Source organism: Bombus pascuorum, chromosome 9, assembly GCF_905332965.1.
Source record: "Bombus pascuorum chromosome 9, iyBomPasc1.1, whole genome shotgun sequence".
NCBI classification, from domain to species: Eukaryota; Metazoa; Arthropoda; class Insecta; order Hymenoptera; family Apidae; genus Bombus; species Bombus pascuorum.
In genome coordinates, this window is record NC_083496.1 from 10,319,288 (window position 1) to 10,335,757 (window position 16,470).

A 16,470-nucleotide genomic window follows, 5' to 3' on the forward strand; every position below is an offset into this window, starting at 1 on the left:
GACTGACATTGAAATCGATAAAAATCGTTGATTCGTCGAAAATAGGTTAATCGATTAGACAGAGGTTCCAATTTATAACGAAAAGATCGAGTATGCTCAAGGACTTACTATTAACTAATTAAACTGCAATTTGCTTTTTAAACTACTCTCCATTACCTTCTCTACCAATGAATTCATTGTCCTTGATTATAATAAATTGTCACGGGTCGTCATATGTGCTAGATTATCTTTTTCTTTGCTCAAGATTATTATTAATTCATGCAGCTAATGAGATACTTAATATCAATAATTTCTGAGATCACATTCTTCGTTTATATGTCCAACTTGTAATACAATAATATCAATATTTAGTTTGTACTCAAGTATGCAATTTATTTTATATCTTCAGTTTCTTTTACTTTGTTGCGCTTCTTCCTCCTGTGCCTCCTATCGATACCATTGATTTATCGGTAATTATTTATAAAACGGATCGTTTCTACATGCCTTATTTGCCATACTCTTCATTTTGATTATGGGAAAATATTATAAAGTAATTTCAGCTGATCCTACTTCAAAATGCAAATTATTAACTATTGATGAAAATATGGGTCATATTAATGGTTTCTTTGGTAACATAAAATACATATTGCAAGTATCCTCAATTTGGATGGTGAGACTCAAGCAGAGAAATCTACCTTTTTTATTCATTTGTGTATTATTTGATGTGTATTATTGATTTGTGGTTAATAAATTATTTAGATGGACTAATACTGACACAAGAATTTTATTAATATATTTATAATTTGATAAATATGGAACAATAAAGATAATATATAATATTAAATATATATGTACATATTTTTATATAAAATGCAAAACAGTATTGATGTTTTATAAAGTTGATTAAAAATGTGTATAACATATACATATAATATATAGATATTTCAAATGTATATAATATATAGACAAGTTATATATATTTGTAAATAAAACAATAAAATTTTAAGATTATTTAAAGTGACACAGATTTATAGTATCACAGAAGTAATGTATTATTATAAGTAAAGTTATAATATACATCTTTCAATTATATTTCACACACATATGTATGTATTAATAAATACTGAGGAAGTACGTTTAAGCGTAAAGCATGTAAGCATAAGTACTATTATTAGAAGCAAGTAACATTATAATACTTTTCTATAAAATTAAAATATACGTCAATGATATGTATTAATATTAAATTAAAAATAATATCTCGAGCAAAACCTAATATTTAATATAATCCTTATTCAATGACCTAATTAAAATTTTATAATAAATGAAACTATATATGTGCATTGGAACAATAATATCAACAATTTAATACATGAACATACTGAACTGATATTTTATTTGCGAGTTTATTATTTTTCCGCGGGTGGATCCCGTAAATAGTTCTTAGGTACGTAACCTTTGTTACCGTAACGATCCTCCATAAGCCACCATTCATCATTTCCTTTCTCATCATGAGGTCTCACGAGTCTCAATGCTTGTCCTTTAACGACAGGTAATGTTCCAGGTATCTTTGTAGAAAAATCATATTCTGCATAATAAAACTGGAAAATAGTGTAATTTAGTTTAACAAAAAAATTTTCCTTGATATATTTAACACGTTCAGATCGGCGTGACCCACCGTTGGATCACAATCTGCACTTCTATCTTGCAGCGTACGTCACCACTGAATCATATCTTTTTTTACCATCAGGCGACGTGACCCACCGGTGATTTACGCCATTTATGTTTGCAATTTTAATTTATAAAAATGTAATTTAACGGAAACTGGAATAATATGTTATTGGGAAAGGCGCGTATGAAAAAACTTAAATGTGTTAATATTACTTACCTCATAGTTTAAATTTTGATATTGTTGAACTCTAGGAATTTGTTCAATGTTGCCATAATAGTGATTCTCTTTCTTTATGTCTTCATTAATATTAAGGTCTAACAATTCTTTCAAATGTGATTGGGATGTAGTTTTGATTTCTTTTTCAGGAGAATCCATGCAAATTAGATTAGAAGATACAGATGTATTACTGTATCTATCTGAAGTAGTAACTTCATTGGGTAATTCAGCTTGTGGTACTGGTTGAAGTTGCAAACTTTTTGAAGGTAAAAATCCTTGAGCAACACCGTTATCTACAAACCATCTAGTGGCATCACCCATAGGATCTTGCTTCTTAATCACTGCAACTAATGTTCCATATGCTGCACCCATATCCAAAGAGGAAGTGCTTATTACATTTTCTGTAACAACATATAATTTATCACTAGAGTATTTCTTTCTTAATGCGATTCTTTGTCTTTCCCCTTGTGGGCACCATGTGGATTGAGTTTCTTCTATCCGTGAATTTAATCCAGCAAATGCAAAACGAGTTATTTGGTTCCACAATAAATTATGATTAACTAAAAATGACTCCAAAATGTCCGAACGTGATAATTGAGTTGAGGTCTACACATATAAATAAATATGATTAAATTTTTAATCTTTACATAATCGTACATATCGATTGTTTTATTTGAAATACCTCGCAAAGAGACAAATATCTTTTGGTAATTTTTCCACATAAAAGTTTTCTAGCTTGTGCAAAAGCACTAACACAGTCAACTAATACTTTTGTTCCAGCATCAATCACAATTGGCAATTCTTCCACTAGTTGATGTGTTAAAGCTTCATAATTACTTTTTGCTGTTGATAATTCATCTTGTGCCTATATAAAAAATAAAATGTCGTGATGTGTCTATACAGTTTAATCGCGTTATTTAAAGAAATAACTAAATACAATAGAACCTCACAATTCTTGATTCTTTATATTTTTCACTCTTAGAAATAGCAGCATCATAATCAAGTAATTTGTCATGTGTCTTTGTTATTAACACAGCAGGTCCCTCTAATAAGGTTGCTAAACAATTAACTGGTGCACTAACTCTATTTTTCAAACATGTCTTCAATTCTTGTACGAATTGTGACCAAATTGAGGACCTTATGTCTCTAAGTCTCATTGCTTCAACATTAGGTGTTCCTTGATAGTATTGAATTAAGAAATCTGATATCATTTCTCCAGAAATAGCTTCATCGCTTAAATATGTAAGGCACTGTTCAGCATCTTTAGCTAAATGTAAGACACATTTTTCGACAGATCTAAATTGTTTCACAAGTTCTTCAAATTCTGGGTCAATAGCAACATTTGTTAATCCTAAACTAGCAGAAAATCGTGTACTTAATCGGGTAGACATTTTTGCCACAGAATGCATATTAAGTTTAGCCATTTTTCTTATTAATGTGTTGCCATTACCCAAATATTTTGATACTAAGTCTTTTCTACGTTTATATTCGTTAATATGACTGGCAACAGCAGTCATAGTCTTCCATGCTTCCTCAACTGTAGATTTATCTGGATGGTTGTCATCAGTACACTATAAAATAGTTGCCTAATTTTAAGGAAGCGTATAATACACTGGCAATACATATATAAGTATTAGCATGACTTACCTTTACTAACTCATATAATATAAGGGGATACTTCAATATTCGTTGTACTGGTTTTATAAGAATAGAACTCATATCAAAGCAAGCTACTTGATAGCGTAATGTTTCAATTCCCTTGTTGAATATTTTCATTATTTCCTCATTATTCTCATACTGAAATCATATAATAATCTATAAAATACTTAACATATAAAAGGTAAAAAAAAGTGATTTTAATATAATAACCTTCTTTAATAAAAATAATGCAGCTTCATGATTTCCGCAATACTTTACATAGACGCCTTTCAGTTTTTCAGCCATTCTTGTAAAACAAGGACCAATAGTTTGTAATTCTTCATCACACCCTTTCATTGCTCTTAGTATCAATTCTAATAATTCTTCTGCAACTTGAATTACGTCAAAAAGATTTCCGAATAAAGTGGTCACATCTATTCCCAAAGATTCAAGTTGACTTGGATTATGTAAGTTAAATGTTTCATATGTCATCCTTAAGTCGCGAACATATTCCTTTTCGGTGAGAACTAATTCCGATATAACATTCTGTCTTTGGTCTGCCCTTTTCTGTTTAATTTCTAAATTATCATTATCAGTAATGTTGATTTGGTGATTCGTATTATCTAGAATTGAATTATTCTCTGTTACGCCCTTCTGTAGCGGAGTACTACCCGGTGCGGGTACAGGTGGTGCTGGTCTATGAGGTTCTGAAAGTCTTTTTGATTTTTCTTCCTTTGTTCTTTCAGAAATTGCGTCATCGTGTCGTATTATTACAAAATCTTCCAAAATACTAACATCTGATGATTCTATAGGCAATGGACTTAAGTAACCTCTTGGACATAAACCAACTTTACCAAAGTGATCTTCAACGTTAACCCAATCTGAATTTACCATATTAATTACTTTAACTGTATCAGCTTCAAAAATAGTCAAATCTCCATCCATTTGAGCTTTAAAAGTGTAATCCACTTTTGCTTCAGTTCCAGGCACTAATTCATCATATTGTATAGTGTTTGTTTCTTGATTACAGAAATTTTGTTCATTGTTTGTTTCGCTACAATCAACTATGATGTTAACGTAAGACATAGGAAAAATGCCTTTTTGATTATCTATCGTACCTTCTAACCATTCTGAATCTACATGTTTAATGAGATGTACCACTTCTCCTGCTCCAAAATTAAGCTCATTTGGAAATTGAGCACTAAAAGGGTATAGAGTTATGGCATATGGATTTACATCTAACTTATTCAGATTATTGGTATTTTTTATATCTTCTGTTACACTTGAAGAAGTTGGTTTGAATTCAGGAAATAAATCATAATAATTTGGTGCAGGTTCTTCCACACAGGAACTTGTAGAAGGTGTCTCTTCAACGTTTCTATATATACTTTCATTGCAATTTATAGATATAGAAGAATTATTGTCCGTAACAGATGCTATATCTAATTGATCTGTGCTGTCATTTATATAAGATATAAATCCTTCTGGAAACATACCCATTTTGCCATCATTTGTTATTCCATAGCACCAACCATCACCTAGAATTTCTGTGACAGTGACTATTTCACCTTCTACCAAATCAAGTTCTTCCTCAAGCTGCGCTTTTAAATTAGTTTTTATTCTAGCTTTTTTTCTTGTAATCTTCTTCTCCAAAGCTTTCTGAAAATGATAAAAATTAGTGTTTTTTAATGGTTTTCTTATTTATATAATAAGTGCAATTTAATTATTAGATTAAAAAGTTAATTTATACAAATAATATACCTTCAATAACTTAGTGTCAATTTGCCATACATGTGTTAGTGGAAAAATACCCTTTTTAGGGTTTATTTGACCTAAGTACCATCCAGATCCAACATCTTCTACTCCAATAATAATTTCTCCTATATTTATGAAACATATGCATTGGAATAGTTCCGTTATTTAAAAATATATATATGTACAAACACAAATTACCTTCGGAAAAACATAGATCTCCATCTTGTTGTCCTGGGAAGCTAGCAATTGATACAAACAAACACTCAGAATCTTGGAATGACGGAATTTCTACTTTATGTAAGTGACTTGAAGGAAATTTTCCAGTTCTGCCGCGAGATTCTCCATAACACCAGTGCTTATCTATGACACTATATACCTATTCAAATTTTACAAAAAGAAGAATGTAATTATATACAATAAGGTTATAAATAAATGTTTATGTACACATATATTTTTAAAAATACCAAGAAATGTTCTCCTTTATGTAAACTTAACTCTCCATCGACAATCGTTAAAAAGTCGGATAAAACTTTCGTGAGTATTCCTGGTTCCATTTTTATGTAAAACTTAATTTAATCCTACTTTTAATTTTGGAAAGTCACAATTCACAATTCTGGAGAGATTGACACCTTGTCAGTGTAGTGTGTCGTGATAAGATCTTTAGTCACGTGGCAATAACATGTGTTCATTTACGTCGATCCTCAAATTTAACTCGTGCGATTGAATATATCACAAAGAAACATAGGAATTAAGTATTTCAAGATATTATAAAGTTGATAAATATTTCAAACATACGTTGAAAAGCTAATTTAATAATTTTGTAACATATACATTGTATTAAATGAAGTAGAACATTAATTTTAATTGAAAAGTGTATGCAATACTTTCTTTTATTTAGAACAAAATTATACAAATACGAGTATAATTAAAACCAAAATCTATATTTATTTTGCGAATATTAATTAATATAAAGTGATATATACTCCGGCAATATATTCAATTTTCGAACAGTTTGATGCAAGAGTTACATTTTAAATAAGGTTAAATATTTTATTTTAAAAAATAAAAGTTTGTATTCTTTATTTTTATACGTTTTCTCCCCTACTTATTGAACGTAAAGGAACAAAAGTCCTTATTTAGATGTAATGTTATTTTTCTTTAAAATTAAATTTAATATTTTATCGACATACATGCTAAATTTGAGGTTATGAAAGTATGTGTATAACTGCTTTTTGGAGTATTTATTTTTAAGTGTATATTTAAGGAGCAAATATTACATAATTATTAAATGATGCAGTGTTCAAAAAAGCTTGTTATGGTTTTAAATAAATCACAATATATAATAAATATAAGAAGAAAATTTAATATTCTAAATGTTATTCATCAGTGTAAACATGTGTCTGATATAACATTTAAATATGAGGAAAACGAAGAAGAAAAGAACACTTATGCACAGGTATCCCAAGACTGCTTGGGGACAGCTGCTGGTGGAAATAGAGTATTTGTAATACAACCATATATAAAATGGGGTATTAATAAGAAAAGAAATACTACACCTCAGTTGCAGTTAGCCGAGGCAAAAGCACTCATTAATACTTTAAATGATTGGAGCGTTGTTGGTGAGAAGCTAGTTCCACTACTTACTTTGAATAAAAATAAGTTAGTAGGTCCAGGAGCTCTTGAAACGTTGAAACAAGATATTGGAAAATGTCCACATGTTACATGTATCTTTATTAGTACAAATTCATTGAAATTTGTACAAATTGCTGAGTTGCAAAGGGCTCTTCACTTACCAATTTATGATCGTTATTCTATAGTCATTCATATTTTCCGAGAACATGCAAAGACGCCAGAGGCAAAATTGCAGGTAGCTTTGGCTGAACTTCCATACATAAAGCAGAAAATGATGGATTTAACCAATTATCGTATTGGACGAATAAACTATACGGAAAAAATGAAGAATATGCTACAAAGTAGGGAAAAAAAGTTAAAAAATGCACTACAAAGATTAAAAGAACATAGACAAAGGATAAAACAGCACAGAGTTAATTATGGTTTTCCAAGCATTGCTATTATTGGCTACACAAACGCTGGCAAGACATCTTTGATAAAAGCATTAACAAATGATGCTTCGTTGCAACCTGAGGATAAATTATTTGCTACTTTAGATACAACAGTACATGGAGGATTACTTCCAAATATGCTAAAAGTATTATATATTGATACCATTGGATTTATTCAAGATGTACCAGAAATTTTAATAGAGCCATTTATAGTAACTTTAGAAGATGCTACAAGTGCAGTATGTACAATCTCATTTTTTTTTTTATTATATTGAAATCTAGTAGCTTAATGTAACTTTATTTAATCTTCTGTAGGATATATTAATTCATATATTTGATGCGAGTCATCCTGATGTTAGAGCTCAAATTCAACATGTTCAAAAAACAATAGAGCCTATGGTAGATGAAAATAAAGTAATAATTAACGTTGCTAATAAATGTGATATAGTAAAAAAAGATGTTATAGAAAGTGTTATACCAGAGGATACGTTTGCCATTTCTGCTACTAAATTGACAGGCATCGATCTATTACGATTGAAAATAGAAAAAGAAATTACAAAAACATCTAATTTAATAAAGAGGCGTATTAGAGTAGGAAATGGAAGTACGGAAGCATCGTGGTTGTACAAAGAAGCGACAGTTCTGAGTGCTGAGCCTGATCCTAATAATCCACAATATTTAATAATGGATGTATTCATGACAATACCTATATTTTATAAATTTAAACGAGTTTTCAATCTCACTCGATCTAAATAAATTTGTTTAAATCTATTTCTCTATCATGTGTTTGTTGTAATATAATTGATTTATATTGATTAATGCTTATATAATTCGTTTTATTTCATCAATTTGTTCCATTCTATTCACCATCTTCATTTAATAGTAGAAAATACTATTAGGGTCTTATTTTCTATTGCAAGAAATTATAATCCAACAATTCAAACTAATATTTCGTTTTTCCTAGAAAAATTAAATGAAACTTACCAACCTCAAAGCTCTCCAGATTAAGTCATCTTTTTCAAGTCGATTTTCCCTTTTACGATAGCCATTCCACACACGTGTTTCACACGTGTTTCTCTACAGTTGGTGCTTCTGAATACCAGATGTATGATACATAACTCGAAATTTTAACCAAAGCATTCGTTGCGCTCGTTAACTGAATTAAAGCTTTATTGTGTGTACTCGTATATCTTTACGACTGTCAACTCCAGACGTAAAAACAAGCTTAGATATCTACTTTATTTTTACGACTTCAAAGAAGGTAGAAAATTAAGATTAGTATATGTATACTGAATTGTCTAGTATTATACAGAACATAGAAACATTTTGGAATGGAGATGAATAGAAATTCTAATTTTACACATTTAAAATAAATGTTTAAAAATAGGATTCTTGGATGAAATGTTTCCAAGGGTTTCATATGTAAAGGTTCACACATTAAAATCGTGCATCGCATTCTAATATAAATTGGTCTCAGACGTGACGCGTGGGTTGCAGAGGACGCAATTTCGTGTTATCGAAGAGTAGAATTCAAGCGTGGAGGATGGCTCGTAGAAAAAAAGAGATACGAAAATCCGGCGAAGAGTAAACGAGATAAGGAGGTTCGTTATACGTACTCGTACAGCTCACTCTAGCTAACTGCAGTTTGATGTACGACTCTTGATAGCTAACAAAGACGGTAGCTAAACGGGATGCAATTACTTACGCTATCATAATGTATAAGTATTTGAATATTTTCAAACTATTTTACGTAATATAAAATATATTTCTCAAATGAAACTTTTTAATTTACTTTTGATAATTTTTTAACTTTTGATGAGAACAATTGACCAACAGAAAATTCATTGACACATTCTTTAATCATGCTTTCTTATCCAACTAAATAAATGCTTTTTTTAAATCATACATACATGTGGAATTTTAACCATTTATACATGTATTTGCATCTTTTTTTACAACTGATAAATAGTAATAAGTATACGTTTTAATCGCATAAGGGCCGGTTAAGCGAGAGCCTATTACGTAACAAATAGACCAGTCTTTCTCTTTTTATCGAATTGTACCAGATGTGCAAATACTTACGTACGTCAGTGTATGTCAATCAAAAAATAAATCCTTAAAAATTTATCGAGCAATCAACGTCAAATATTCGTGCGTGCTTCAAGTATTCTTTTTTCGATGAAACTATCGGTGGGTAACAGTTTTGGAAGTGGCGTTTATTAAGAGGTGGGTTTATTTGTCTTATCTTTGTTGGCGAGTGCAAGAACGATCATCCGCCGCAAGAAAGTTCGCGGCGAGGGTGCCGGCGACGTGATGTATAATTCATAGAGCCGGTGTTTCATGCATATATAGATATAGAGAGCGTCTTAAGGAATTAATCGTGGCGTCGTGTGGAAGAGTTTCGATGCAAGTCGTTCGTTCTTCGCCGAGGGAATTAATGAAGGATTGATATCGCGATTATGGCCCTTCCCTTGCGGAAAGGGTCCGGTGTGCCAAGAGAGGCCGATCGACAACCGGGCAAACGGGCCGCGATAATTAATTACGAGCGTGACGTCGCTTTAACGTCGTTAATTTTCATTATCTCGATTGGAATTCGCTTGTAGTGCACCGTGTACCGCTTTCGGGCTTGCTAATTTCGCGCCTCGTCTCAACCTCTCCGCGGAAAAGGCATTAATAATTCCGGCTGTCCTTGCAAAATTTGTCACCTACCGTGGCCAGGCCGCGGTAACGTTAACGTTGGTCACGCACACCAAACACTTTCATACAGAGTAGCTATGCTTTCACGGATGCAAGGATCCCAGCAATGCACTTTACATGTTGTCTGGATTATTAAAGCGAACCAAGTGAAACCTAATTATCGCGGTGCCACTCCTGCCACTGGCTTTAGCCGAACGACTAATTTCCACCGCTTTCCTACTGTTTACCGAGGTAACAAAGCAACAACTTTACATTCTCGCCGCTCCCAACCTGTGGGACGACTCTAATCTCCGTAATCTTTGCGTGTCTACGCGTTACATGTATCATTACCTGTCGTTGTTTTGCACTCTTCGTTTCTTACATTCTTCGAGAACAACGTCTCTTTGGTATTCCTATCTTATTCGCATAGACCGTCGCATCTTAACTGGATCATGAAACAGAATGGGGCTAGTGAGAATTTTATGCTGTTGTTTCAAACGAATACATGACATATGTAAATCCTTGGTCTCGAGGAGCTCATTTTCGTTTCTAAATCGATGCATTGTAAATTTGGCGTAGGATATTCATTGCTACGATGTTTCTCTTTATACTGGATCTCTCAGTTGTATAGCATAGTTCAACCGACGTTAGAGAAATTGTAGAAGCGACAAGTAGCAAATTATTGGAATTAATTAGATATTAGTAACTCTGCATAACAGTAACAAGTCTGGTGATAAAATAACTTAATATTTTATAGAAATTTTACAAGTAAATTTTACAAGTTACAACTTATTTGATTATTCTGTTTCAAGCTGTAAACGAGAGATCAATTATCTATATGTAACTCTGAACTTGGCAATTCATTAATATCATTATTTAAATTATTATGCAACAGGGTTTTGATGGTTATCGACGTTTGGTAAATTTTTTATTTTACTATTTATAATATTTTATAGAAGTTAAAAATTACGATACATTTGAAACAGTGACTGAGCCAAGTAAATCGTTAGAATTTCCTTTCACAATTGCAACGTTAAGAACAGAATTCCATAATATAAATTGACTAGAGAGAAATTACAAATGAAATGTTACACAGCGCAATGTTGATTCTGAATAGATTAAACAGGAAAAGTGACAGGCGAAAGTGTCGATGATATATCACGGACAATTCCGATTTTGTAACTGACACCAATTTTATTCTCATGTTATATATAACAATGTCTTTCTCAGCATATTGTTCCAGGCACGTTTATTTATAAAGTGAAATGGAAGGCCTTTTATACATTTTGTCGGACAATTCTGTCTTGTTCCGCGCTATCTAACGAGCCAATGATCGTATTTCTTTCACTCAACGTGTCACTCCGCCTCGTGCTGTTAGCGTTACTCGTTTATCTGGTACCTCAACTACAAAGCTGTAGCTTAACCGGGCAACTGTAACCCAACAATTATACGAACGATTGACTAACGAATGTCGATCGGCGAGTGACTCGTATAATGCAATGATTGGACATCGCGCTGATTCGGTTGCTGTTACAGATTCAATTACAGCTCCCACGGCTTGATATTTTGCGACGCCGATTGAACGGCCCGAAATCGGCCGGACAGAACTTTGATCTCCGACCGTCGGTGGTCGAGAAATCGAATTAAACTTGGCTATACGCATAAATAACAAAAATGAAGTCTGTCGTTTGTCGCCACTCTCACGACTTTATCTGCTACATTTTTAATTAGATATGTAGTAAGGTAGAGTTGTATGAGTCATCTAAATTTCATCGTTTTGAAATTCAATGTTGAACTTTGCACAGAATAATTAAGCTTAAAGTACATATGTATATTATTATAGATATTAAAATTTTGGGATAACAGGAGAAATACATGACGAATAATATTTTTCGTTTCATCAGCGCTACATCTTTTTATTCGATCATGGAAGTGAATATGTATTTTTGTCTATATAATAATATAAATATGTTTTTTTTCTATATTGTATATAAATAAGAATGTTACTATACGTCTTAAACAAAAGATGCCCGGTAGCCAATATGTACATAGTACATAGAGAGGTCGATTCGCGGGATTGATAATATGTTAATATTAACTTAACACCCGTCGTCTCATATTTAACAACTGTTCGATGGCATGACACAGACGACGCGACACTCGTGTGTTAAATAGTTCGTAACCTTACCTTAAGATTAAGTCGTTAAGTTCTATCGTATGATGATTAATTAAGCTGCTGGCACGACACCGGTTCGACGAGGCATACATTTCGTCTGTCGACAGAGTATTCTAGCGATCAAGCTTCCAGGATTAATTGCATCGTTAAAGTCGTCGAACAATGTCCCGCAATGAGAAATCAACGCTCAAGTGGGCCCCTTTACGTGCCGTGACCGATGTTCGCGGAATGGATATCAGCTAAGCCGAACAGCGGAGCCGGTAACTTCAAAGAGACGGAGAAAAATTTGAACGGTCAACCTCGCGTAAGAATCCGCGAATTTTTTCGTCAAACGATCAATGTTGTTCACTTTCCACGCCTATATCTGAATATTTTGATGAAATAACATAAGATATATTTATAAAGAAATGGGATAAATAAAAATCTCTTTAACTATAGATAGATTTTACATGAAAGTAATAACATTTGACGTATTTTCTTAAGACACTGATAATATACAAGTATCAAAAAATTTGCTTATATCTTGTTACGGAATCGTGTACAAGAATTTATCGAGAATGGCATATCTCGAAGTAACCATATTTTTATGTAGGTATGATTAGGTTAAATAAACGATTTTTAAGTATACCAAATTTTAACGTTATTATATAGAGAAATTTTGAACATCACAATCATTGTGATTTGGGTTATGATTGTGAAAATGTGTTAAATAGAAAATTACGAAAAATGGACACTTCTCGTTTTTACCCTTCTCATCTTTCTCTCTATTGCGCGTTTCTTCATAAGGGTCTGGATGAAGGGATGCGTATTTACATATACACTCGTTCCTCTTCTATTTTCTCCCTCTATACTTGTCATTAAAGTTGTGTAATGTTATACATATGTAATTCTCTTTGTTTGACGCGATTTTATAAAATCGGAATGAAACAATGATTAAAATATTATCACGCGATTGTCCTTTGTTTCGTGGGTTCGAAGAAACAAATGGAAACAGACGAACGTAGACCATTAGAGTATTTCGTTCGTTTACCCAGTCACAACACGATTCAACGGGGCGAGTGCTAGACCCGTATATTGAGGAATTGGGACCCTCGTTTTACAAATGTATACCCTACGTAATAAATTCTACTTATTTCTTAACCTACAATAATCCTACGCAAAGCCTTTAAGTAGAAAATCTATATATATTTATCTACTTTAATTTCATTCCATTCAACAAAACTTACTTTATATTTATTTGCACTGTTAAAAACCCTTTGTCGACGATCAGTTTTTATTACTTAAGAATGAATTTTAATTCTACTACTACCGATACTTCTAACAATAATTAATAACCATAAAACATTGCTTCTATACCGGTGTATCATAATGTTGGTTAAGAAACAGAAAACGTATTCGGTAGGTTGGCGCCCTTGGCCGAGGTTAGACGGTCCTGCGGAGAGGCTCCAGCATTGGCTGTTTCGCGGGCGTGGGAGCTCCGCAGGGGTTCAGTTAGTCTGCACGGGTAATAGAACTGCGCTGGGGGTGGGCGTAAGAACGAGGAACGGTTAGTATATCTTCGCGAAGGGTAGGAGCAATAGCCGGTTGGCGCAAGTGCGGCGGGGGTATCGTGGCCTGGCGGAGCCCAGTCGAGTCCCGTGAGTCCGGGAAAGCACAGCTATTAAGGTGGTACGTGGTGGTGGTGTAGGCGTCGTCCGGGACTGAGAATTCGAGGCCGCCATCGAGAAGCATCTCCACACGGTGTGTCTGGTGCGTTTACGTGTGGTCGTCGGTTCCGCGTGGTACGCATCGAAAAACCGGCTCGATTCGTGGCTGATTTCCATTCTACCTTGATAACATTGAAAGAGAGCCTTATTCTGTTGTGCCGCGTGCTGTAAGAGTGTGTAGGTGAGTGTGCGTGTGTCTGATAAAAAGAAAGGTTAGAAAGAGAGTAAATGTAAAGAGATTAGCGAGTGGGAATCGAAGAAGAGAGAGAAAGATAAGTAGAATATAGTCGATGCGTGGTAGTATGCGTGGAAAGAGCGGCTGCTCGACCGAACCCGGCGAGGAGGAGGCGAGAGCTGTCACTTCGATCGCCATTTTAGCGCCGAGGCGGTGAAGAACCACCGGGTATGCACGCCGGTAGTGGCGACGAAACGGAGCGCCCTGACACGATGAACGGTGGTGCTGTTTGTGGGCTGTGGCTCTTTCGGTGACTTCCCCTCGAGTGTGTCTCGTGTTTTGGCTATTGAAGGGACCGCTACGCGATACATGATAGAAACGGGGGAAGAGAAAAGTGGTAAGCGCGCGTCGATCAGAATGTGTTCAGTGTATCTTGTGTCGTGAGAGCTACACACACACACATACACACATATACATATATATTGTACATTTGCTGTTTGTCCGCCTCTGTCTCTGGCCCCAACGCTTCAGTCGACTTGTGTCACTTTCGTGGTGTTCCATCTAGTTTGGATATATATAGTTTCTCTTATTTCGTCGTTTGAGGTTATACGTAAAAAGAGGAGATGTCATGTCGCATGAATCAGTGAAATTACCTTGCTCTAATAGTGTATTCGTTGTTTGTCGTCGGTGACTTGATGATTATTTTATAGTCAGTGGAATTTGGAATCGTGTCATAATCTTAACATAATCTAGTCCTCGACTAATTCAACGATCCCGTGCGCGCCGGTGACAGTCAAGTGTCGAACGTGTATGCGCGTGGTTAACACGAAATAGTGAGGAAGAAGGTGGTGGTGAGAGTGAGACCGGCGAGGCGCATACATGTGAACATAACGAACACAAGAGAGACAGGGAAGGAATATACGTGTATAGTGAAAAGAGGCGAATGAAGAAGATCGGGGTATAGAGAGAGGGTCGGACGGGCACTTACGAACGTAGCAGAAAAGTGAGATGGAAAGCGATGAAAGAGAAGGGACGAATGTATGCGTGTGTGCGTGAAAGAGTGAAAGGGGTTAGAGAAAGAGATAAACGAAGGACGGCGCCATACTGGCTCCCCGGTACATAGTTTTCGTGGCACATTAGGCGATCTTTCTCTCTCGCACTCGCTTCCTTCGATTCGGTTTATGACTCGTCGATCGTCCGTCATATCGCATGGAAGCCTCTGATCGATCGCAAATGGTTTTTAGGTACGTACAACGATAGGCCACGTCTTCGTTGCTGGAACTGAGCAGACAGACACCTCTCCCATCGACACGGACCAGTTTTCCACTTCGTACCGACCGAAAGAGGAAGAAATCGATGGTGGTGTCACAACAGACAACGTCCGAATCACTTTGCTGGCCGCGTACGTAAACCCTAAACCCGTGGAAGACGCATATCGGAAGTATATAGGAGGAATCGAACAGGCGCGCACGATGATTCTGCGCGTCTGAAAGTACCGTGTACGCAAGAGAGAGGGAACAAGATAGCTAGATGGATAGATAGTTAGATACGTAGATAGGGATAGATAGGACTGATAGAACGTGTGGAAAGAGGAATACACGACGTCGTTCGAGGGCTCGCGTACATATATTTACGTTCGTCGCGTTCGGTGGTGGATAAAGAAAAAAAAATAGAGTGACAACCGGTGATCTACGATCAAGAGTGGGGGAAACGTATTTCAATAGCGGGAGGAACACGAACGATGTTATCGTTCTTTGTCGCGCGTTTCTTCGACCCCTGATGACCAGTGCTCGCTCTCGGTGTAACCGATTAACAGACTCCCGCGAGTGTCTATCGATTAAAGCGTCGGGAGAACAGCGAAGGAGGAAGTGGTAAAGCCTTTGCGAAAGAAAGGAAGAAGGGTGTGGAAGAAAAAGAACGAGTGAGAAGAAGGAGAATAGGAGAGCGAATAAAAGAGAAGAAGATCACGGAGAGGATAAAGGATTAAAAAGGAAGAGGATAGAAAATTGGTGACGACTGTGAGTGGTCGGGTAGTGCGTGGCAAGAGAGAGTGTGTGCTCTAAACGGAGCACGTTGCAAAGGAGTAGCATCGAGGACGGGGGGTCCAGAGTGACATTGGGGGGGCGTGTGAGACTGATTTTGCCCCCCCTACCCCCTGTCTGTCGTCCGAAACTGTGACTTCATCGTCGTTAAGTCAATTTCTCGTTGGCGTTACAACGTTGCCGTTTAGGTGAGTCACATTCCATGAATTCTTTTTCCTTCGCGCAAATTCTGCGTACACTACCATTCATAATTACATATCTGGGAACTTTTATCGATTTGTACAAATTATTTATTTTTTAAACTTAAGTTATTTAGACATTAATAATTTAGTAGAAGTAACACTTTCCACCTTTTTTTTCCTGAATCAATAGAAT

General features: G+C 35.0%; 3 protein-coding genes and 1 long non-coding RNA gene across 9 annotated transcripts in view; 2 read left to right on the plus strand and 2 right to left on the minus strand.

The window, feature by feature from the left end:
* Positions 1-750: 750 nt before the first annotated feature.
* On the minus strand, positions 751-5,938 carry LOC132910657 (dynamin-binding protein-like). Of its 2 annotated transcripts, XM_060966482.1 has the most exons (9): positions 5,722-5,938; positions 5,456-5,633; positions 5,264-5,382; positions 3,734-5,161; positions 3,512-3,661; positions 2,815-3,435; positions 2,547-2,729; positions 1,865-2,470; positions 751-1,577 (listed from the first exon to the last, which is right to left on the minus strand). In XM_060966482.1, exons 1-9 carry the CDS (start codon positions 5,809-5,811, stop codon positions 1,386-1,388), a joined length of 3,567 nt encoding a protein of 1,188 aa, XP_060822465.1. In that variant the 5' UTR covers positions 5,812-5,938; the 3' UTR covers positions 751-1,385. The 2 variants fall into 2 exon arrangements, with proteins under 2 accessions (XP_060822465.1, XP_060822466.1); XM_060966483.1 differs by lacking the exons at positions 5,456-5,633; positions 5,722-5,938 and having other exon boundaries at positions 3,734-5,157; positions 5,264-5,331.
* LOC132910673 (putative GTP-binding protein 6) lies at positions 5,914-8,091 on the plus strand. 2 transcript variants are annotated; one of them, XM_060966528.1, is made up of 3 exons: positions 5,914-6,029; positions 6,555-7,559; positions 7,636-8,091. In XM_060966528.1, the coding sequence occupies exons 2-3, from the start codon at positions 6,573-6,575 to the stop codon at positions 8,074-8,076; spliced, it is 1,428 nt and encodes a 475-aa protein (XP_060822511.1). In that variant the 5' UTR covers positions 5,914-6,029; positions 6,555-6,572; the 3' UTR covers positions 8,077-8,091. The 2 variants fall into 2 exon arrangements, with proteins under 2 accessions (XP_060822511.1, XP_060822510.1); XM_060966527.1 differs by having other exon boundaries at positions 5,971-7,559.
* Positions 8,092-13,018: 4,927 nt separating this feature from the next.
* LOC132910486 (uncharacterized) lies at positions 13,019-15,304 on the minus strand. 2 transcript variants are annotated; one of them, XR_009658782.1, is made up of 3 exons: positions 14,707-15,304; positions 14,542-14,614; positions 13,019-13,996 (listed from the first exon to the last, which is right to left on the minus strand). It is a non-coding gene; the product is annotated as an uncharacterized LOC132910486 (long non-coding RNA). The 2 variants fall into 2 exon arrangements; XR_009658783.1 differs by having other exon boundaries at positions 13,019-14,000.
* Positions 13,632-16,470, plus strand: part of LOC132910476 (plexin-A4) — a 441,637-nt gene continuing 438,798 nt past the window's right edge. Inside the window, exons 1-2 of one of the 3 annotated variants that reach the window (XM_060966206.1) lie at positions 13,632-13,953; positions 15,298-16,283. The gene's annotated coding sequence lies outside the window, so the exon portion shown is untranslated. The remainder of the gene's footprint in view (positions 13,954-15,297; positions 16,284-16,470) is intronic. The other 2 variants (XM_060966207.1, XM_060966208.1) reach the window with 2 other exon arrangements.